General features: G+C 37.0%; 1 protein-coding gene across 2 annotated transcripts in view; it reads right to left on the bottom strand.

Moving 5' to 3' along the window:
• Window positions 1–24810, bottom strand: part of BIG (auxin transport protein (BIG)) — an 83155-nt gene that overhangs the window by 25188 nt on the left and 33157 nt on the right. For both annotated transcript variants that reach the window (XM_089822693.1, XM_089822694.1), the window contains exons 2-4: window positions 10743–10849; window positions 6469–6631; window positions 97–6287 (exon numbers count right to left, since the gene is read on the bottom strand). In XM_089822693.1, coding sequence (XP_089678819.1) covers window positions 97–6287; window positions 6469–6631; window positions 10743–10849 — 6461 coding nt within the window. The remainder of the gene's footprint in view (window positions 1–96; window positions 6288–6468; window positions 6632–10742; window positions 10850–24810) is intronic.

Raw genomic sequence — 24810 nt, 5'->3', positions numbered from 1 at the left:
CATTCGTCATCTAAATATCAAAACAATACATTAAATCATTAGAAGCAATGAAATCAAAGGCAACATGATAGAACATAAAAGCATATTTATTCAAACCTTAAATCCAGATGTGCTGGGGCCCTCTAAGAAACCATCATCTGAGGCTAGATTAAGCTTAGCACCTTCTGAATCACTGTTTCGAATTACGTCACCCCCAAGCTTTATATCAGCAGTAATGCAGGCTGTCTTTTCGAAGAAGTCCAGTGGAAACTCGGGATTGACCCCAGCATTCACCCTATTGTTAAGGATTCCAGATCCTAGTTTCCTGACCTGCACAGGACTTATAATGGAAGAATGTGTTAACTCTGATCCCGTTGTCCCAATATCTCCAAAGGAGAATATCTGCAAACTACCATCATCATGCAGAACAAGAACGCTACTTTTGTCCTTTGACAGAGGCCTGTATGCTGCAACACCAACCCAAAAGGGAGATGAATTTCCAGATAGTCGCAACTGTTGTGCACAAAGCTCTGTGGGTCCAACAGAGACAGCAAGAGCAGCATTTGACTTCGAAGTAGAGAAGCAGACAAAATAGCCACTGCCATTAAGCAATTCCTTCCAGTGATGTAAGCCAGCAGGCTTCAACTTACCATCCGGATCATCCTCCAGCACACTTGATACTTCCATTACTGTCATGGCTTCAGGATTCAATCGTCCAATCAAGGTTGACCCATCCTGATAAGAAATGAAAATCAATCTATAGGCTGACGAAAAATAGAGTGATATCCCCTTTGACTGCACATCTTTATCCTTAAGCTGGATGGTATCCGTCAAAACCTGGGCTCCAGTACAGCCTCCTACTTCTATTAGCTGTCTGTACAACACTCCCTGTTGTGAAAGGACAATAATCACCAATCGGCCTTGTGAGATGGGCACCAATTCTGCATCTACAATTGATTCTTCCAATAATGTAAAATAATGCATAGGGCTGATGTTATCCAGAGAAAGATCATAGACCTTGACAAACTTATTAGTGACAACCATGAGTTGAACCTGAGAACCAGGAATCCAGGCAAGTCGCCTAATGTATGCACCTTGCAAAGCAAGCTCAATTGCAAGACGGTCTGTTACTTCCCCACGAGGATTGATGGTAAGAACTTGGCATTCTTCGTATCCAGCCACAGCCAAATAGTTTTCAGTAGCAGAGTTGAATACAAGATGAACTAATTCAAAGCGAACAGCATTCTTGGAGAGAGGCTTAACATTAGGTTTGTCTACTGTGACAGATGCACCAGTTAGCTCTCCAATTAGTTGCCCCACATCAAAGATGGTAACCTTATCCCCTTCTCCTACCGCAAGCCTGCCTCTGCTGCTAATACTGAGCAAAGATTTAACAAGAGAGCCACTAGAAAGATGTGATTTAAGTTCCCTTGCATTTGAATACTCTGCTTTAATCTTCATATCGAAGGACCCACTTTTATAAACCTTCTTTAATTGCAGAAGATCCACATTATTAGATAGCACCTTGTCCTCACCTAAAACTATCCTCTGATCATTTGGCAATACAGATTCACAGCCCACACTGAGACAAGGAAGAAGCTTTCTACATAATGACACAACACGGTCTTCAATATCCAAATCTGTAAAAAGTGAAAGCACCTTCTGTTCTTCCTCTTTAGGAATGGATAGCTTGAATGCTTTCTCATTGTCCATGAAGCCATCATCATCAAAATCAGTGTCACTGTCAGATGGTTGTAGATGATCCCTGTCCTCTGCTAGAGGCAAGAATGGTTCAACACTACTAGCCCCTCTCGATGACACAGTACTAGAGGATACATATTTTCGAGGCTTCAGACAGAGGCAGCTTGTACCCCTCACTCCTCCTGCTCCACAATCACAGAAGAAACGACTTAAACGCGAATATACAACCCTGTGACCCCGATGGCACACCCTGGCACAAACAGAACAGCACCCCTTGGAAACAGTCAAGTCACATGTGTAGCAGAAGTACCAATGTTGCTCCATAAAATTGCTCCCACTAGACGTGAATGTGCAAACCTTTGAAGCAAGTGAACGTTCACTATTAATATCATCATCATCTTCTTTGTCCATACTAGCCAGTTCACCATCTGATGTGCCATCATCTTCATCTTCATCTGCTGATGTGGCATCACACTCCATTGCGGCAGATTGAGCTCCCTGATTGATTGGATTAACTAGTGCATCTGTGTTCTTTTTAGTGACATTTGACTTCAACTTACAGATAGCAGATCCACTGCTACAACTAGTATTTGACCATGGTTTTTCTGTGGACTTTTCCAAAACATGTTTGTTAGCACCACATGCAACCAACACAGATATCAGGAAGCCAAAAATAAACTTCAATCCTTCAAGTTGAATTTCACAAGCAGATAGCTTGACCATTATATTAATTGCGCCCTTGACAACATGCTTTATGGCAGGCTCACCATTTGCCAGCTGAACTAAGAAATTGAAATAGGCTTTCGCACTCGAAATATCAAACGACACAAATGCTTTCTCTAGACTGATAAGCATTGCATTCAGAAAATGATCAAGAAGCTCTCTAGATTTTAAATGAGATGATGGTAACAAAAGAGCATTTATGAAAGCAATTGCTGAGTCCCTTACTGAATTGGCAATTCCATGTGTTGATGCAATACATGATGATGATATAACGGTATATCCTAACAACCTTTTCTCCAACCATCCAGCCAAAGTAGGCAAATCCATCAATAAAAATTTTCGTTGCAAATCCTGCTTTATGTTGAAATAACTAGGATCGTCAGTCAAAAAGTTGATGAAAAGCTGCAGCACCTTTACATTTACTGACTCGCTATGGCATCCATCCAAAGAATCAACAAGAGCTAAAAGGTTACCATGTTCTCCCAGAAAATTTCTTAACTTCAACTTGTTCAACATATTTGATTCCCCAGCATGACCCAAATAATATTTAAGCACATCAATCTTATTTGGATCCACCCTAAGACATTCCACTATATCAACTGCATTTGTGATTACATTCTCTTGTACAGCTAAGTATATATCCTTCGAGTTCATTTCACTTACCAAACCTTCCATATGCTTGATTACAAACAGATCAGCATAGATGTGCCTCTCTTCATTTTTGGGAATCAAATAATTTAGGAATGCCTCACATTTATCGTGTATACCCTCAAACCGTCTGTCAAACTTCATGATCATTGTAACATTGATCAAAGAATTTAAAACTTCTGACTCCATGCCAGCCTTACCTAATGCATCACTTGTCCTGAGAAATTCCTCAATTGTATCCAAAATACCTTCCACCGAAAGGATAGCTGATACTAATACTGCACTCCCCGGGTGACCGTGTGATGGGAAACCATGCAATAAAGATCTCAGGAAAAATTTATTCAAATTCCCTGTATTTTCTTGATTCACAAGTCTTGCCAAACTTGACACTGTTACATATATAGATTTAATCAGTTCAAACCTAGCTCCAAGCTTCTCCAGGAGTGCTTCGTCCTTTGACTTATCCAATCCTGACTTAAGGAGTAAATTTATAGAAAATCGTGTATCATTTTCACATTGTTTACCATCAAGAACAACAAGTGCAGCATCTTGTAGTGCCTCAACATACATGCCTAAAAAGGATGTTAAAATGTTCAGCACCAAACTTGTTTGCCCTTCCTCCAGTATATGAGAAATAAACTGCTCGCATAGTGTGAGAAATGCAGTATCCTTATATGTCTGTTCTAGCCAAGGCATATCATCCCTTATAACATCCCGCCTCCCCAGGGACACTTTCCACAAGCCTGCTTCAAGTAATGATATGACAAGAGATAGCCATGCTCCATGCCTCAAAAAAACCCAACCCTTCTCATTCAAATTGCCCTGCTTATGCACCATTTGCTGAGTTGAAAGTACTTCCAGAAGGAAATTTTTTAGCTGCGGTAGCTCTCCACAATGTGCCAAATTAATGTTATTGCGCAAAATTCTGCTAAAATGTATGTAGCATTCAGTTCCCAGCAACTTGCCCTCAGGTTCAGCTTTCCAAGGTAGAACACTGGCTGCCTCAAATCCAACATCACATAAAGTGCTCCAGCCAAGAATAAAACAGTACCTTTCCAGTATAAGCTCCTCCACTTGGGAAGGTGTCTTACCCTGCCAAGCTTCCAAAATGCATGAAATCACTGAATACAGATCAGTCCAAACCAAACCCAAATCTTTAAGTACATTGTATTCTATGATACTCGAATTACAAATCCCACTGACATCAATAAGTTGAAAAGAGAGATCATCCATTCCTTGCTCTCCTGAGATCCCCTCATTCAAATTTATAACATTTTGTACTACATGGTAAACCCATGATTCTAGTCCTAGATGTCCCACACCCTTGAATAGATGAAGATCTTCTCCCTGTGAACCCTGCCTCAACTTATTCCTCATTTGCAACATCAGCCAGGATGGAAAGGTAGTGAAATAATGAATCATGTGCCGAATGACTAGCATTAGTCGAGAAACTAACAAAGACCAACAGGCCAATTGTGTATTGTTAAATTCTGCTGGAGGACTACTCACTTTGCTTAAAGCCAAAAACGTAATCTCCGCCATCTTGGTTTTTTCACATGCACTTGATAATTGATATACCATGAGTAGAATTTCCAAGTGAAATAGATATGGCAAGCTTGCAGAGACTTCTCGTACATTCAGACATCTTGTGTGTAAACCTTTTACTTTCTCCGCAATAAAATCAACATAACCCTTACAGATTTTCAGTCTTAGTGGATCCTCACCGAAACTGGACCTTTTAGATGCCCTGATAATAAGAATGTGAGCTAAAAGAGCAAGCGCATCGTCAGTATAAGCATACCTTCCATCTTCTACTTTCAGAACTTGATCTACTAGGTGTTCTTCAAGTTCATTGGATAAAGAATGCCTCGTGACAAGTTCATGTAAGAGATCAAAGCATGCTTTGTAAAAATGACCAACAAGGTGTCTTTGAAATGAAATCTCTGATGGGTCGCTCCCTTCCATCCTTCCATCAGAAGCAGCACCTTGGGACTGTAGCAATGATAAAAGAACACTGACATGTTCTTTGGTAAGTTGGTGATGGGCTCTTTCAAAAATAGATGAATGCCACTCAGGAGAAAAAATGCACTCTTTAAGAAATCTAAGGACTTCAGTAGCTCCATGTAAAGGCATGTTGCTACAGTCAGAAAGTGTCTCGTTTGTAGAGCAAGACTGCTCATGTCCATCACAAACAACTTGCTTACTAGCCTCGGAGAAAAGATCTCCGAAAAGGGCATCATCTTCATGACCACTTACAGACTCCGCATCATTTACTGCTGCACCATCCTTGCTACATGATGACCATGATCTATCACCCTTTGGCCTAGGTTTTACTCCTTGAAAGTGCAGAAAACTTGCAAGAGATACTAGATTGTCCAGCCAGGAAGCTGCAGAAGAAAATATTACATTTAACTGTTCATCCTTGCTACGCTCTGTAATCAAAGAGAAAATCTCTGAACGAAGGTGACAACAAAGTCCAACAGATATTATATCTGCCCTCTCTATGTCTCCTGATTGATCTCCGTGATTTGTTTCCTTCCAATAAATATTTCTATGGCTTTGTGATCTGACATCACGAATAAATCTCAAAATCTTAATAAAAACCTGAGGCTTGTAAACCAAAGGAAACTTTTGAACTGTGTTCTGTCTGTCAAACCTCCATACTCCTCCATCGAAGATGTCTAGTAGAGCAGCAATTATAAACGTTCGGATATTCTCAAAAATGTTATCATCTAAAACCACAGAATGAACAAACTGGAAGAACGTTTCCAACATAAGAGGAAGTAGATGGTCTAAATTGTTCTCTGCATTAATAAGATCACAACTGCTAGGCTCAAAATTCAACTTAAACACTCCGGGCAAAAGGTCAGCCACTTCACTAATATTTACTAGCAACTGATTACTTGAAACAGTGAATGTTGTTGCCTTTGCTAGGAAAAGAAGAGCCTTCATAAGCTTTGTGATCAACATTATTCTAGATAGAACCTTCTCATCTGAATTTTCTTCAACCATCTGAAAAGAATGCATCAATTCCCTGCAAAGAACCAGCATGCGCACCATGCACCCAAGATGGATTACTGCATGATGTTGTGAAACAGATATCACGTTACTGTTGGCCTTCCAAAAGCTAGGTTCTTGAAGATCAGTTGGCTGTTCACCATCAAACAAAGGACCTTCGTTCGTTAAGAGAGACATAAGCTTCCCCATTGACTTGCCTTCCTTTGTGATCATATAACCTTTACCACAAGTATATGAAGCAAAACAAGTTTTGGTTTTCATTAATAAAGCAGGAAAGATATGATGTAAACATGATTAACAAACAGAACTAATTACACTCTTTTACAAGTGTAAATTGAATGCATTGAAGAGTATATCAAAAGTTAAAAAACTGAACCATGTCAAATTGACGTTATCTACCTTGTGGCATATACTCTATGGTTTTGCTCAATTTCTCTGACAAGGAGTCAGAATAAGCCAGACTCAAGAACTCCTGCAAATTCTGCAGAGGCCTCCAAGTTGATGCCGCCTCCCTTGCTTTCCCATCAATAACTGTCATCTCAAGTAGCACTAATAGAGAAGCCTGCCAAAAGGAAAATGTTTTAACAAAGGGGTAAGAGATGCTTAGAAGTTAGAACCACTACTTTCTAAGGTGAATGAAAAATACAATCCTCAGGGTACTGTAATGACTGACAAGATTTTATCATTTCAATATTTACCAATTCAAGCCCATAGCAATCCATCAATAAAACAGAAGCAAGACCAGTTATCAGAAACGTTTAGGTCAAACAAGACACTATAAATATGAAGTTAACGAGTGGAAGACATCTAATTTAAACAAAATCTTAAAAATCATACCAAATAAAATGCAATAGCTCCCTCTATTGTAAATTTGTAATGTCACAACAAAAACAAGAAATCATTTAAGGGAAATAATAATCATGAAATAAAAATAAAGAAAACAGTTCAAGACAGAATTTCCCTACATAAAAGAAAATTAGAATGTAGTTAAGGTTTGTTGGTGTGATTAAGACATTTTACCTTGGTTAATTCACACCTAAGTACTAATTACATTTTATTTAGCCTTACTGAGGGCCCACATAGGAGATTACAGGAGCATTTCCACTTTACATGGTGTTATCATGCCATCACATTCCACTTAAAGTGTTTACTTCACCTTTAGTGCACTTATCACATTATCACTATCCACCTTTATTGCACATACTTTATTACTATCCACCTTTATTGCACATACTTTATTACATTGAAGGATGATCCACCTCTAATGGACGTGTGATTCTGTGATAAGCTCTAACGTGACGACACTAGTCATTGCCTCATGGGTCCTTTGTATTAACCTTGGCTATATCGCCAAGGGGTCTCCTATGTACTATCATCCATTGTATTATTATATTGATTCTTGACGAAAACACAATTTATTCTTATCATATTATCTCTCTCTTATTATTGTGCTTTCCATTTGGCTTCTAGATCTTGGATGGCAACCTTCATAGCCAAATCTTACAAGGCTCAAGATTTATGACTCTTTCAAAAGAGAAAAATAATAAAAAAAGCATGACTCCCTCGTATGGGAAGATATAAAAGTAACAAGGATTCATTTGAATGGGATCAAAAAAAAGATGAAGGAAATATGAAGGAAAAAAGTATTTGTTTTGTAATAAAAAAAGGAGGAATCAGAAGTACAGATCTGATTTAAATAAGAAGTGCAGATTTGAATGTGAAAGGTTGGGTCCCTTTCAAAGGGCAGAAATAATAAAGAGTTGCACTCTCTCAAGGGTGATAATGGTGAAAGGTTTGTCTCTTGCCAACGGGCATTTATGATAAAAGATGTGACCTCTCCACTGCATTGAGAGATATAAGGGGAAGAAAGTTCATTTGAGGAAAAGGGCAGATCAGATTAAATAGGAAACAAAATACACAAAAGACTCAAATACATGAATTTTGGTCTTGAAGTATATGCCTAATACTGGAATTCAGAATTATATGGCAGTCATGCTTAATTTCACTTTTATCAATATGCATATGCACTCATAATACATGAAATACCAATATAACTAATGGTCTAGTCCTTAGTCTTCTGCTAATGCATTTGTAAGGGTAGGAGGTTTGTGTAGGGAGAGGCGGAGTAATTCCTAACAACACAGGTAAGTCCAATGATGGGGTAAGGACATGTATTTCTGAAACCTCAAGGGAGGAGTCCCAAGATTGTTATGAACATGTGTTCCTAAGAGTTAAAACCTTGAGGTAGCCTACTGGTATATTAGTTTCCAAGAATCTTATCACAAGTAATTTCCCAGCCTCATTAGGGTTGATGGTTAAAAAGAAGGAATCGCAGCTCAAGTTGTTACCTGTCAAATGTATTATGAATCATTAATTGTTTCTTAATATAATCTGATTAAAATGCATAGTGATGTATGTTGAACACTGGGATTGACAGCCCTTAAAGAGACTTAAGTAAAGTGCCATTTCCAAGTGTAATACAAACCTTCGAAGGGAATCTTAGAGTCAATCAAGTCCCAATAAGGGACATTACAATGCCCCTACTGAGTTGTCAACTTATGATTATATCAGAATTGCATGACAGAATTTGAATTGTGCAATAAAACTTCCAAAACGTGGAGAGTCGAAAGCCATTTTTGGAAATTGTCTTAAACACTCTCTCCTGTTGCTTGAAGACAAGAAATCTTGGGAAGGACAGACTGTCAAAAACATTGCCCATGGTGTCGTAATATTTTATATTGTAATTTAACTCGTTCTTATTAAACTCAATACTTTCTCGTGCCTATCGCATTTGAGTCATGGATTAGATAGATAATTAATGGGAGTTATCTGAATAAGAAGCCACTCATAGCTTTCAGTTTACCTCAATCATTGTCATCATGCAGCCACCTACTGTTATGTTACAACTTAGATCTTTACATATCTATGGAATCAATCAAATCTCATTTCATATTTTCAACCCCTGTGAAATCAAATGTGGCATAAAATAACTTTGTATTTTGTAAACCTTATCAAATGAAACTCAATCATCTACCCTTGATAAGTTGCAAAATCTTATCTTCTACGAATCATCTTCTTAATTCGTTTTGCTAAGCCCACGAGATAGAGATTCAAACAATTGGACACATCAATGTATCATTGCAAAAAGAAAATGTGCACCAAGCAAATAAGTGTGCCTAAACATGCCAAAAGGGCATGAGAGGAGAATTCCAATGATGTGTCATTGAAGACAATGTATAAAGGCATAAATTGGAGAATCAATGCATCAATGCAAAAAGGAATAAAAGATTCAACAAAATGTGAACTAGAGCTTTAATACACATTGTAGGAGGATGTGAACTCTTCCATACCCCTGGATCACCTGCAAAACAAAAATAGCTTTCCACAAGAGAAATGATAGCAAGAATAGCTTGCTTGATTATGGATGCTTGAATGATTGGTTGAATATGAAATGTATATAGGATGCCTTGCTTAAAAACAAGGTTTAGGATTAGACAAGATTATGACATTAACATGTGTCTTAATCCTATGTTATAAGACAACCAACTTACAAATAATATACAACCTAGGGCACTAAAATTATATGTCAAAAGATGAGATAAGATCTTTTGACAATTAACGCCTTCTAGAAGAATTCCCTAGAAACTTAGTAAGCGTGTAAATGCATCACCACTAAAGAAACTAGCTAGGTGCAAACATTATTCACACCAACAAGAACTAAGATATTTTTGGAGTAAATGAAAATGGTACAATATTGACATGCACTCATAGAAGAGTGATGTTTTAAAGTAAATGCTGGTCAAAGGATCAGCATGCACCAATATAACAATGACAGATTTTTTTAAATTTGAAGTCTAGTGTATAAGCATGCACTGGTACAAAGGAGAAAATTTTGATGTCATTTTGCCTATTGTTCAAGTGTGTTTCTAATCTCAGGCATGCATCAGTATAAAACAATTTTTCTTAGGCCTTAGTTAGGCACGCCTAATAGAAGTATGTCATGCACATACAAAGGAGGGATGAGGGACGAATGAGTATATGATTTCCAAAGGTTTAATCACAATTTAGAGGGAATAGTCTTTTTTTAATGCTCACGATTATCAAAAAGAAGAGCATATTCGAGAAATTGGTATTTTTAGCTAGAACTATTTTCAGTTGTGCTATTTTAAGGAATCTTATGTTTAGTGCAAAGAGCCCATTTTATTTTTAGTACTCATCATTGATTATCTAGAGTCAACTACTTTTAGATCACCTACATTATCATGCTAAATATGAGAATTTTTAAGGGATAATTATAAAATTTCGATCATCAATTCAACTAACAGAAAAGTTATTATAATTCTAAAATTAGTGCATTAAATTATTTGTAATAAGGCTCGCATGTCATGCAAGCAATTGCAGTTAGGTTAGAAGTGCAATTAGTTTTATTTATTTATTTTCATGCAGCTGTTTCTAAATAGTATAAATAAGTGCCTTCTTGCACTTAGTTGGAAGGGATCAATGAAATATAATTCTCATGGCTGCATAAGATATTTAATTTGTTCATTCAATAGAAATTATTGCTATCTTGATTTTAATTACTACTGCTGATTTTGTCATATGCACCACTGAAGAAAGAAATTTAGATAAATTAACAGAAAACAATTTGTGTTTGAAGGCTGAGGACAGCAAACCTGCTCATCTGGAGCTGGCCAAACTAATGCATTTTTCTCCAAATAGCAGAGGCAAAATTCAACAGCCAGCTCAAATATTCTTACAGCCAATGACTTCTCATCATCATCTGCCCATGATAAATCAGAACTATGCATTCAGTTTTCTGTCACTTCGCTTACAATTGAAAAACTTTATCAATCATATAAACCAAGAACTTGAAAAGAGGATAATTTTAATAAAAACCATTTCTGCAATTATTTTTAATTAAAAATTAAAAATCATTTCTACGGTATTTAATTATCAGCTTAATCAAGATATGATTTAATCCCACTTCACACTGCATCCTTTTAAGCAACACAAGGCACAACCATTGACAACTGTATCAATCATTTCTCAATTTCAAATAAACAAAACATATTAAAATAACAATTCGAGATAGCCTAATATATAATATATATGTTTTTTTAGGTAAAGATGAGAATGGGAAGTGAATAGTTTGCTAGGGTACAGAGGCAGATAAATTTGTAATTGTTTTAGCAGTAATCTCTGAAACGGCAAAACTGACCTGGTACTGCCAAGTGCCAACACTTGGCACTCTACCAAATCCAGAAAGGGTAGTCCAGCTACAGTTAGATCTGTGAGTGTTCTGATGGAGTATGGTGCCAATATGATGTTGATGAGAAAAGGGAGTGAAGTGGATCTAGAGATAGTCAGAAGATCTCGAAGACTTGTAGACTTTCATGCGATTTTCTGTTTGTTAAACTAAGGGAAGCAGATGTAGATAGTTAACAAGATTTACTGATGGAATTTGGCACTTTCAAGTAATGCATAAGTGTGTCATATATCTAGTTCTTTCTTTCTGTCTTAGAAAGATAGTTTACTGGAGGGTGTGATTAAGATTACTTTCCTTTCTAAAAGCTTCTATATTTTGAAGTTTTTTAATTAAGAAGAATAGGGATGATGCACTTTTGCTCAATACCCAGGAGGTTCAAGGCTTCTCAATTTATCTTCCATATGGAGCCTAATTCACTTAGGAATCTACCCTCCAGCTGCAGCAGACATTTGAGTACAACTTTAGAGTATCCCCCTTAGAGTCTTCGCCTTCAAGCTTTAGAAGGTGTAGGAAATGCTTTCAATAAATGTGTTATAATAGATGAGAAGGAGATGTATCCACCCCTTGATATCTATGCTTGAATTCTCTTGTGTTAAGCTTTCATCAAGAGCTTGGCTATGAAAGAAATATGTTTTCCTGTTATTCTTGTCATGAAGTCTGTCATGTGGCTACTAGAAGCCCCAGGAGATCTTTAGGCCTTCCCTAAAAACATGTGACAAAGACAACCATGATCTGGTCAAAGAAGTTTCCTTTATTTGTACCATGTTCTTTCTCCATCACAATAATTTATGTTTTCTCAAGGAAATTTTCCATCCTCTTGGTTGCATTTTCAGAATAAGGTGGAGAAAAAAGGTAAAGCTTCTCTAAAAATGATGAACAAGAGAGGGGGAGGAGAATGGTCTAGAGTACTTTATGTCGAACAAAGGCAGAAAGATAGGTCGGTCAGGGCACTTAATAGGATCCATTCCCTCAAATCTTTGGCAACAGTTGAGATTTTATAGCATTCAAAGTTGACAGACAAGGCAACTCATTGTTTAGTAACTTGCTGTCAACTCATATTGGATCAGATCAAAGAGCTTCATCTTGTTTTCTTTTGATTACCTCTCCTTTGGTAACTTCGGAGAACAATACTTTCATATTTAAGGCATTTAGCTTGCAAGTTCACAGAGCAGAATTTGGTCTCAAGAAGGATAGCACACCAGGCCCAAAAGATTTTTGAACCAGAATTTTTGTATACTTCTAGAAGATTATAGGTGGGTTGTTAAATGAAGTAAATGGTTCTACAAAATTACTGGAAAAACTTAGAAAAGCTTTCTTTGCACTTGTTCCTCCAAAACATGCCCTAAATCTTATGAGGATTTTGACCCTATTGCTTTATCAAATACTATTCCAAAAATCATTTGTAAAGTAGTGACAAAACATTTCAAAGCCTTTCTACTTGATTCTTGTGTATATGCTTTTAGTGATGATAGTTCTAATAGTTGTATTTATAAAATCTCTTTGTAGCAAGGTGAAAAGCTCATGAAGCACCCCCCCTTCTTAAATGGTAAAATGTGTGTTTTCAAAGGTTTCAAAATGGCTCAGAACCAAAATAGCCTGGATGTATTTTTCCAACAAGAGCAACAATGGTGTCGTGTTACAAGAAGCAACTAACTTGTTTAATGCGCTAGGGCTCCCAAGGATTGACCACCTAGAATTTTATGGGTTCATCAAACGATATATAAATGATAGTTTGCCTTGAAATATATGAAATGGAAGTAAAGCTCCTTTCTAGAAAGACTTGGGGTTGGAGCAACCTCCATTGAGCGCCTTCCGGTAATTAGAAGCCCCATTGACTCTAAGATTAATTTTATTAATGCCCCATCAAAGACCAACAAGCGGATCCAAGGGACTACAACAACAAGATCAAAGAAAAGACAACAACAGGATCACCAACTGTGTCCAAGGAAAGGAACAAGAGCAACAACAAAAACCATAATGAGGAACCTAGAGGAGAAGTCGAACTATCATGCTTGTTGTCCCATACAACTGGTAAGAAGTCTAGAACCGAAGAATAGGCCTAGGGAGAAGACCCCAAGTTGTCACTAAGAACCTCTAGGGGAGGGTGGGGAAGTGGTCCACAACCCAAGTTCAACACAAGTATAACACGATTCAATTCAGAACAGGTACTTTATTCATGTATGCACTTGCAGATTACAATGACTACAATGATCTGTGATTTTCCATGATGATTCCAAAGTCCATCTCGGACGTGTACATATACCTTTCCGAAAGGGTGACTCAAGCGTCACGCGCTCGTTCGGATACTACTCTACCCGTCGGCTACACTATACATTTTACCGACAACACAAGGAGGATATGCAAGGACACGCAACATAAGGGGTCCCTAAGGGAGGATCAAGACGCTGCTTGGTTGCCAATGATGTGATGAGCTAATCCTGGTGAGGTCCCATGTGAAAATGTTGCAAGTAAGAGTGGTCACAGAGCCTCATAACCTCTTAAAGGTAGGGAGTAAGAAACTTCTAATCAGTGTACCCAAAGCAGGCAGGGAGATAGCAAGTCAATCCAAACAAATAATGGAACCTCCCTTAAATCTCATTTTATATAAGGCAGAAGAAAATGAAATGTATGTTTCTCAGGCACCCCCATATCACACAGTTGGCAGATTCTATCATCTCTTTGTAGCAAGGTGAAAAGCTCATGATGTCCCCCCTTCCTAAATGGTGGATGTGTTTTCAAAGGTTTCAAAATAGCTCAGAACCAAAATGGGTTGGATATATTTTTCAAGCAAGAGCAACAAGTCATTTTATAGGAAGCAACTAATTTGTTTAATTCGCTAGGGCTCCCAAGATTGACAGCCTAGAATTTTACGGGTTCATCAAACAATATATAAATGATAATTTGCCTCGAAACTATACAAAATGGAAGTAAAGCTCTTTTCTATAAAGACTTGTGGTTGGAGCAACCTCCATTGGGCTCCTTTTAGGAATTGGAATCTATAAGATAAATTTATTAACATTCAATGAAAGACCAACAAGCAGGTCCAAGGGACTACAATAGTCAGGCCAAAGAAAAGACAACGGGATCACCTAATGGTGTCCAAGGAAAGGAACAAGAGCAACAACAAAAAACCAAAATGAGGAACCTAGAAGAGAAGTCAAGTTGTCATGCTTGTTGTCCCAAACAACCAAGAAGAAGTCCAGAATCGAAGAATAAGCCTTGGGAGAAGACCCCAAGTTGTCAATGAGAACCTCTAGGGGAGGGTGTGGAAGTGATCCACAATTGCAAGGAGGATATGCGAGGATGCACAACACGGGGGTTCACTGAGGGAGGAGCAAGATGTTGCTTGGTTCCAAATGATGTGATAAGCTAATCTTGGTGAGGTCCTATGTGAAAATGTTGTTAGTAAGAGTGGTCACAAAGCCTCAAAACCTCTTAAACGTAGAGAGCAAGGAACCTTTAATCAATCTACCCAAAGAAGGTGGGGAGATATTGAGTCTCTCTAAACAAACAGTAGCACCTCCCCCAAATCTCATAGTATATAGGGCAGAAGAAATGAAATGTATTTTTCTAGGCCACCCCTATATCACACAGTTGACAGATTCTATCATCTCTCAGTAAGTGATGGTTGGACTAAATGCAGAGTCTATGGGAACCAACCTTAGAGGAGCCAAGAGGGATACGAAGTGCATGGGACCATGTACGAGAAAGATAGGAGGGGCAAACAATGACCTTGACCTGAATATCCAAAAAGTGCTTGGCATAGAAAGCCATTCTTCAACTCAAACTAGCCAAAGGGTTTGTCCAAGTGGTGAGAATGTACTATCTATAAATATCCATTATAACGTGTTTGTTTAGCTCCTCACGAGAAGGCAACGGATGAGTCGAGGCATCCAAAGAATACCAATAAGGAGGAAGGTGGTTTATGTTAATCCTGACAAACTTGAAAGAGCCGAAGCCTAAGCAAACCAACAACAAGACCTCCATATGGGGTCCGACTGAGCAATATCCATTGAGGAACAATATGCAAGGTAAGTATATCTGTGGCAACCTTTTAAGGAATCTGCAGAACACAGTAGGCGATGTAGGAACCAAACTAGATCAAAGATGGTACTAAGTTTGAAAGGATGCACCCCAATCTCAACTTGGAACATACCATGTGGAGTAGTCTAGCAACAACAAATAATGCACCCAAGAAATAGCGTCTGAACCCAATCCATCGAAGCCCAATTAGCCTCCAGTAAGGAAGGCCTCACACCACAAACCCATAGAGCATCATCAGTCTAATCAAAGTTTCCATAAGAGTCATCTTGTATTGTGCCCTAAAAGTGATGGCTAAATCACTCTATCAACAAGGCCAAAGAACTATACCCTTTGTTGATGTGGGGCTCAAGCACAAGTCTCATACAAATCTTCTCCAGGTTCACCGTTAACTGTCGCAAGTTAGAGAAAGAAGCAAGACCATTAAGAAGTCCCTACAACCCATCCAGGGAGAAGACCAAGAGGACCACATCATCCACAAATAGAAAAATATAGATCAAGACTTGTTGTAAGGAACAATTGTCCCCCGAAAGGGAGTGTGCATGCAAGTAATCCTCCAACTCATCAATGTAAAGTCCAAAAAGTGTGGGGGAAGAGGGCGGCCCCGTTTCATGCAAATGGTGCTTTGAATGAACTCAAAAAGCCCCTAAGGAGTCCTAATGCGCCCCATTGCAAAGTCATAGAGTCTCATGTTGGCCCCCAAAAGTGTCTTAGAAATCCCAATATCCTAAATCCTCCTAAACAACATTGTCTTGGGGATAGAATCAAACGCCTTGCGGAAATCCAAAAAGAAGCTATAAACCTTAGGCGATGGAGTGCTTCCTAAATAATCACTCTGAGAGTCATAATGTGGTCCAATGTCTGAAAATCCAAACAGATCTAGCCTATCCTCTAGCCTAAAACTGTTTCCAATCCAACTCTCATGAAAGAATACTGTGCAGGACTTTGGTGTAGAGTTTGGATCACAAATAGGTCCTGCCTTGTGAATCTGGTGAATAATGTGTCAAGACTAAGAGAAGGGGAACCCAAAGAAAACTACTCTATTGATGGAGACCATTGATGGATTGGTGTCTCGTGAGTGCAAAAACAATTCATAAAGCCCTTTATTGAAGGTCAGAAATCTTTTCTCCTATACTAGAGAAAGGTGCTTTAGATTCTTATATGTGCACAGAGGATCTATTATTTGGAAGGGCAACTTAACATGCACTACGTTTGTAAATCACATAAGTCTATTCTATGAGCTCAAGATACTCCTTGTCTACTAGATTTGCCACTAGATTAACATCAAGAAGTCCTATCAAAATACAATCCATTTACATGTTTTCTTGGTTGAACAAAATTTTTTCTTTTGATAATCTAAGAAAATGAGGATTTCAGGGCAGTACAATGTTTTGTGTTGTAACAAGGAATCTATTGGGCATATTCCTTATCATTATGAATCTAATGAAGCTACTTAGAAGGCTATTTTGTTGAAGTTCAAAATTTTGTGGGTTTTCCCTCCTTTTTGTATTGCAGTATTTGAGTGGCCAACTAAAAGGAACAAAATGATAAGCATTGTATCGAATATAGGATTTTCAAAGAGATAAATTGGCAATGGAAAAGACATCAATCAAAAAATTCTTTGGCTATATATTCATATGAGGGATTTCATATAGCTAAAACTAAATTTTCATTGCCCTCAGCGGAAAAGAGAATTCCTGAAAATTCGGAATTTTGTAGTTCCTAACACCTATGTTAAAAAAGTAATTGAAAAAAGGATTAGAGAAAAAATAGTTACTAGTCTTATCCAAAAGGATATATAAAACCTTAGTCATCGATTCATGGTACCATGGCCTGGATTCGAAGGCGGATGCATGCCTAGGTGGATGTGCCAATGGATGCCTTGTAGATGCTCATAAGAAGCGCATCGCATCTTGGGCATTTGGATGCTCAATGGATACATAGTCTAAGTGCCCAGGATGCATTTCCTGTGAGCATCCATAAGGCATCTGTGAGCTTCCAAAAGCCTCGACTGGCACAGCATCAAAACTGACACTTTTTTGGATGAAAAAACAACTTACAGCACTTAAAACATGTGCTATATAACATTTTTTATTCTGATTCAGATTAATGCATCTTGAATCTTGATTGATGAACATTGAATCCTGAACTAAAATTTAATTTTGTAATTCTAATGACTTTCTGATTTGCTGGAATTGTGATCATAGACATTCATGACATGGCTTACTAAGTTATTAGATATTTTAATTTGCATATTTGTGAACTATTAGATATCTTGATTAAAGGTGAAATATCATACTATCAAATGATATAATCAAAAGGTATTCCCTGGGCAGCTAGTGGTTCTGTGAACTTTCAACTCGCAATGGTTCATTTGTCAAAGATGGTTATTTTTCTCAATGTTAAATCCATATAATGAAGCAAAACTCCTAGCACTTCAAGGTGTGAAACGTAATGTCCCCAAATAGGGATAAAGGGAAAATAACAATATTTCCAATGCAGGGGCACAAAAAACAGAGCTTCATATTAGAAATTATACAAACAGAATACTTTCAATTCTTATTTAACCGGACATCAGATATCATTTACAGACTGAATATACAGAAGTATAATAATCTGATTAATCAGAGATGAAATCTAACAAATGAGTTCTGTACTGCAATTCCATTAATTTGTTCCTGGAGCTCAATCAAGAATTTGTCCTTAGTAGTTTACAGAAAAATAATATCATGCACCAGATCTGAAGTGTTCAGAATGCGGAATTCATGTGTAGAGCAAGTATGATGATCTCAGACTTGAACAGACACTTCAGGGATCCACATTATCATAGGAACATCACCCGCCATCTAAGCTACAGGTCGCACCAATATAGAGAAAGACCACTCACAAACACACGATGAGAATACAGTCAACTCTGGATTGGCATCAACAGGGATATAGAACAGGCTGTCAATACAAATTCTGGAAACAATACTTCAGATTCCCAAGCACAGTTGCACAGAAGAAAGGCCGCCTTCAATGAATCACACCAGCATGTAAGCAACTGACTCAAGCAATAACAAACACTCATAAACAGTCGGGAAGATGCTCACACTAAACAGAAGTCCCCAAAGCAAAATCTGTCACAATCTCTTCCTCAACAAGCATCGACTGGCATACAAACTGAGTCTGCTCCAATACAATCTTCATACCCTGTACAGAAGTTGCACTTCCAAAGCCCAGACAGGTTGATACAGAAAACACAACAATATAGTTGTGATGAAATATTTGAGTGGAAACTTTCTCCAATACTGTAGCCGTGCCTTGCTCACACCAAACTATAGCTACCAATAGCAAAGTTCCCTGGAAATATTTATTCTAAACATTAGCCTCACTTTATTGTTTCAATAATATCTCTAACATTGGCCCAGCCACAAGCACAATGGTAACCTCCATGTGAAGTCTGGAGGAGTTTAATAAGAGGGTTCCAAACACACAAAAATCTATGTTAGTGGGTTCGGACCCTGGAGCTCGAGTGCAGATCCAGATTCATCTGGGTCCGTGCAGGGTCCCCGATTGTGACTGTGGGTCCGCCTGGGTCCGCGCTTGTCCCAATCAAGGACCCTGCCCAGACCCACTGCAGACCCGGGCGAATCCAGGCCATAAAAGTGATCAAAAAACATTAAAATATGAGTTTTTTAATAATATTTTTGTGAGTATTTAACATTAACATAGATTAATGAGTGAGTATTTAATGTTTACCTTTGACATTTGGCATTGATCAATAATCAAGTAACATTGATATATTCATAATCAAGTAAATTAGTTTTACAACTATGCAAGTCTCTCTTTTATTTGCACATATATATACTCACGAACCCACCCAGGAACCTGAACCCCGAACCCAAATCGGCAACTTAGACAAAAAAAACTACATTGATAACAATACCTTGCTCTTAATTTATTCTTCAAAATGACATTATAGGATACTTGGATGATAGAAATATAAACTTTTTAATAATTTTGATAACCAATACCCTTCACAGATATAGCAAACAGGTTAACTCAAAATGTAATCCCTTCAACATGAACACAATATTAATACTAAATATGACAATTAGAACTTAGCTAATAATTTGTCTCCAATCTAGACTCCACAAATTCACTCAGTTGTGAACTCTGTCACAAATCCACCCCAGAAAAGAGTCGGGTTTTCATCCAACCCTTGCTGATCAACTGAAAGTTTCCATCCTCAGCTTCTCATCATAAAAATTCTTCAAATCAAATCCATAAGCATGCCTTACTTCCTCCATCCGACTTTCTTGTAATAAAACTCCAGGAAGCATCTAGAAAAAAAAATTAATCTTAATTGGAGAGCTTTATTGAATAAAGTGACATTTAATAATACCATAGCCTTCATATTGCCTATGATAGTTAGGACACTGCTGCTAGCCACGGCTCCAAGGAGACAATTGCTTCTCACAATATGCCCTTGAAATATGCCCCTTCAGAATTTGGGAAAAATAGTCTAGCCCTCAAGAGGAAATAGGTGTGCTTGAGAAGTCTATGGCAAAACAATTAAATGGCTTCTTATAATGTTTTCTGGTATTTTAATTTTATCAAACTTTACTGCTCCTCAACAAGTATGTCCTCCCCTTGTTATCCACAGCAATAACAAAATAAATATGTGCCAACATATGAATCAGGCTCCACTGAGTAATTTGCTGATAATGTTATATTTTGCCCAGCCAACAAACTTTTGCTCTCTATAAATCTTCGATAAACTTGAATAAATTTGTCTCATACAAAGACTTCACAAATTTGGTACAGATGTAGACTCTGCCGCAAATCTATTAGAATATTTTTAGTATCCTAGGTTCTTGCTAAATATAGGTTGTTCCTCTAGAACCTTAGCTAATGGTCATTTAGGGGTTTTTCGTTTACTTAGTTTGGTCTATTTTAAGACTTATCTTTATTTAGACGACTAGCTTTATCAATTAATTTCTAAACTCTATTTAAGAGTCTGTATTGTTAATACAGTCAATTCTGCTTTTAATAATTTCATGGTATCAAAGCTGGAGTGAGTCTGGGTATGACTCCCTTATGGGAGGGTTCTAATAATTTTTTCCTCAAAACTTATGTGTTGGGTTTTTATAATTTTCTCTCCTTAAAAATTACCTATAGGATATATTTATTTTTCCCTGGAAAAATTCTAGGAGGGTTTATTATTTTTTCCTCAAAAATTAAGAGTTTGCTTCTGTACACCCAAATCAAGGTTTCTACAATTTGAAAGGGCTCTCTAGTTTCTAGAAAGATTTTGTCATTTTTTCCTTTAAAATGATGTTTTGGGAGGGCTCTCTACTAATCCATGTCTTACATTTTGCCCTAATACCTATTTGATCTTGATCAATTTTTCATCTCAAAAAACGTGTTTTGTTTTGGTTGATTTTTCACCTCAAAAGTTGTGTTTGGTTTTGATCGATCTTTCACCTCAAAAATCATCTTTGGTTTTGGCCAATTTTTCTCCTCGAAATTTGTTTTTAGTTTATGTAATTCGTCAAGTTCATGTCAAAATTTCTGTCAGGGACTACTGTTTTAGGATTTTTATCGTTTTTTTCTGAAAAACGGTGGTTTGTTCACTTCAAATAATGGTTTATTGCAGTCTATTTTAGGGCAAAATGCTCATCTGTGAAAATTTGGAGAGCGTGCTGATTTTTTCTCAAAATTGTAGCACTGATTCTTAGTATTTGTCTTTGTCTACAGGGAAGGACAGTTTCATTATCAAACATGAGGTTGGACATTTTGTTATTGATTTCTGGTGAGCAGTTTTACAAATGCTAGGAGGTTTACTGGCGGACTCATCTCAATGGCAGAGTCAGTGGCAGGGTCTTGTCTCTTTTCTTGCAGACCATTACGTAGGCAACCTTCTCTTTTTTTTGGGCTACTCTTGGTCATTGACATTTTGCAGATTCAGGGAGGGTCTTCACAGCAGTAGAATTTTTTGAAGAATTTGTGACTAAAAGACATGTACCGTCTTCAGCAGGGTAGTTGTTATAATGATTGTTAAGGGAGGTATTAGAATACTTTTAGTATCCTAAATTATTACTAAATTTCTCTTTCTTCTAAAATTTTAGCTAATGATCATTTGGGATTTTTTAGTTTTCTTAGTTTGGTCTAATTTTTAGATGTTGTCTTTATTTAGACAACTTACTTTATAAGTTAACACTATTTTTGGTGTTTGTAAACTCTATTTAAGAGTGTGTATTGTTAATCCAATCAAATTCTATTTTTAATTATTTCAAAATCAAACAATTTGGAAGAGCTGGGTTTGAAGAAAGTATTGTCATTGATGACAAAGATGGACAAAATATAAGCATATTCATCATCAATGTCAAAGTACCAAAGCAGGTGTATACAAGATCATTAAAAAGATGCACATGTTTAAAATAAGTGAAGAAATCCAGAAAGAGTAAAAGGAATAAGCATGTGCTGCAAGAAAATTAGCTATAAAAAGAGACTCGCAGAGAATAAACGAGCATAAACAGTAAGAACTTACTGTATCATACAAACATATATATATGTTGTATGCCTAAGAATTGATATTAGAAAAGTCTAATGCCAAGAAAGTCAACAAAAGTCTCAGTTTGGAGCAGATTAGTGGACAACAAAGATGTGATGGTGATCTCTTGAAGGCACAAACCTCAGCGATATATTATACACAGTTCTTAATGGCAAGTAAAAAAAAAAGGATTGTGTGAAAATTAATCCAAGTCATCAAATACCTTGATGGAAGATGTAGAAAGAGTATGGAATGAATACATGAAATATTTATTTAGACTGACACCATAACCTTTGCCATTGATGAACTAAATGTGTAGAAGTTTAGAACCATTGTTCGAAACAGTAGGGCTGAATATATTATGAAATGTCATTGACGGCATGAAGATTCGATTCAAGCAGCAGCGATAATAGATTCAACAACAGCCACCATGGAAGCTTAAGGCAAAATAAATTACATCCATATCAAACACAACAGCCATAGCCTAATTGGAGCAATCAGTAAACGTATAATTCTGTGATATGAAGCCAGAGTACCAAGCGATGATAAGCAGCAATATATTAATAGCAATACAAATATGATCCACAACATACAATCGAGGAAACAGCTGTGTATTATCTTTTATAGCAATACAAATATGACCCATAACATACAATTGAGGAACCAGCTGTGTATTATCTGATACATGAGTTCATCATGATTAATATGTTAAATTAAAGTGCATCGATCATCAAACACAAGTATTGGAAGCTAGGGGTATCGCAGAAATTCATGTAAATGCTGAAGTCTATGTTGAAGCATCACTGGCGAACAAGTATTCTGGAATCAACAACTTACAAAGATAAATAAGTAACAATCGATGGTCAGCATATGTGAGAGATGTTTGAGCAGCGATAATCTATGAGCAAGGTCAACACTATGAAAGTGAAGGCAACAATAATGATTAAAAGCATTGATGGTGGTGGAAGATAACTCACTCCTATATATAATAGTGACTATTCTGAAGTCAACGTCTCACTAAAGAAAAAAACAATGTAGCAGCGAAAAGGTTGACAATGATTACATGCATTTTAGATCAAAACAACGAACCTGTAGAGAATCTAAAATTTGCGATAGTTAACACTTTTCTTTGAATAAAACGCATCAAAGTAAAAGATGACGGTAAGATATAACAAATAACTTTAATAAAAGGTTAACAAGTCGGAAATATTAATGGAGCTAAAGGAAGGCTGTGATTATGATTAATTAAATTGAAAAGTCATGGAGTTTATGAGAGAGATCTTGTTTACAAAAAGACATAACTCTTTAATATATATAAATCAGAGTAATGAGACTCGCTGCGAGTCGGACGAGTCTCCCAAGTCGGCAAGTCAAGCAAGGCTTGCCAGGTCAAAATGACCCATGACTCAAGCTCAGCGGGTCAGGTTACGTGACTCGCCTGACTCGCAAGTCAAGGCATGACTCGAGGGTCACGACTGTCGTGACTTGGCCGCAACAGTCAAGGTCCGGCAAAGACAAACAATTAAAAAATGGTTTTTTAAAAATATTTTTTTAAAGTGATGGATTTCATGGATTTGATATACATTTTGATGGGTTTCATGGATTTTATATATCTATGTTTTATATTTCCTTCAGCTACTATTTAGTATTTAGCAATTTACCTTTGTACTTATGTAATCAATGTATGTTTTAAGTATGTGATCAAATTACCTTCTATTTCATGATGTTATTGTATCTCTAAGTTTTATTCAATAATGGGTGCATGGAATGTTTTTAAATCCTATAAAATCTCAAAATTTCAAGGGTTTTGTCAGTTTGTCGAGTCATTGCCGAGTCACTGGTGAGTCCAAGTCGAGTCACAAATCAAGTTACCCTTGTCAAGTCTGAGCTAGGTCCGAGTCTCATTATTTTGATATATATAGAGATTCAATTATTTGCAAAGAAGAGTGTGTGGAGCATTTGAAGTGAATACAAAGAAGACAAATATAAGAAAAGTTGAGGAGAAAAAGTAATATACATATATATATATACATATATACATACATATATATATATATATATATATAAAGTAAATAAGAAACAAGAGTGTAATTATTCAGATTTCTTAAATCTAATGTATATATTTATATAAGAGAGAAGTTGAAATAAAATGTATATGGGAAGGCAATAAGAAGAATATGAAGGGAGGGAAGAGAGAAAAGTATGTATGTGCTGAGATAAAAGAATCCACATAGCAAATTATCAAATTAAAGAAGACAAATTGCGCAAGCAAAATGTCCATCATCGGCAAAGTATGCAACATTATCAAGGTGGAAGAACAGTTTAAGTACAGTGAGTTGGAGCTCACAAAGACAAGCATTGGGAGTTGGTGCTTCCAGTAGATCAGTGCCTGTGAAGTGTGGGAGATGGAGCTTCCAACGAGTTGGTGCTCATAAACATAGGGGTTGGAGCCTCCAGTAGGGTGAAGCCTATAAAACATTATCAAGGTGGAAGAACAGTTTAAGTACAGTGAGTTGGAGCTCACAAAGACAAGCATTGGGAGTTGGTGCTTCCAGTAGGTCGGTGCCTGTGAAGTGTGGGAGATGGAGCTTCCAACGAGTCGGTGCTCATAAACATAGGGGTTGGAGCCTCTAGTAGGGTGAAGCCTATAAAACATTGTAAAAGAACTAATTTATATATAAGGCAATTATTTGTCGTAATTTTCTCTTGCATTGGGTTTCCACGTAAAGATTGTGTTATTGTGTTCGTGTGCATAATTGTTTATATTAGTATTTGAAGTTATTGTGTGGATAAAAGTTTTAAATTATGAAATTTATTATTATACTAATTACACCCCCACCTTTCTCAACATTATCCTGTTCTCTTCAAGGTTTTTGTCAAACCCTTCTATCGATCT

Source organism: Cupressus sempervirens, chromosome 3, assembly GCF_028749045.1.
Source record: "Cupressus sempervirens isolate cs-2001-9-10 chromosome 3, ASM2874904v1, whole genome shotgun sequence".
Taxonomy (NCBI): Eukaryota; Viridiplantae; Streptophyta; class Pinopsida; order Cupressales; family Cupressaceae; genus Cupressus; species Cupressus sempervirens.
Note: the sequence above shows the minus strand (reverse complement) of the source record. Positions and strands in the feature narration are given on the sequence as shown.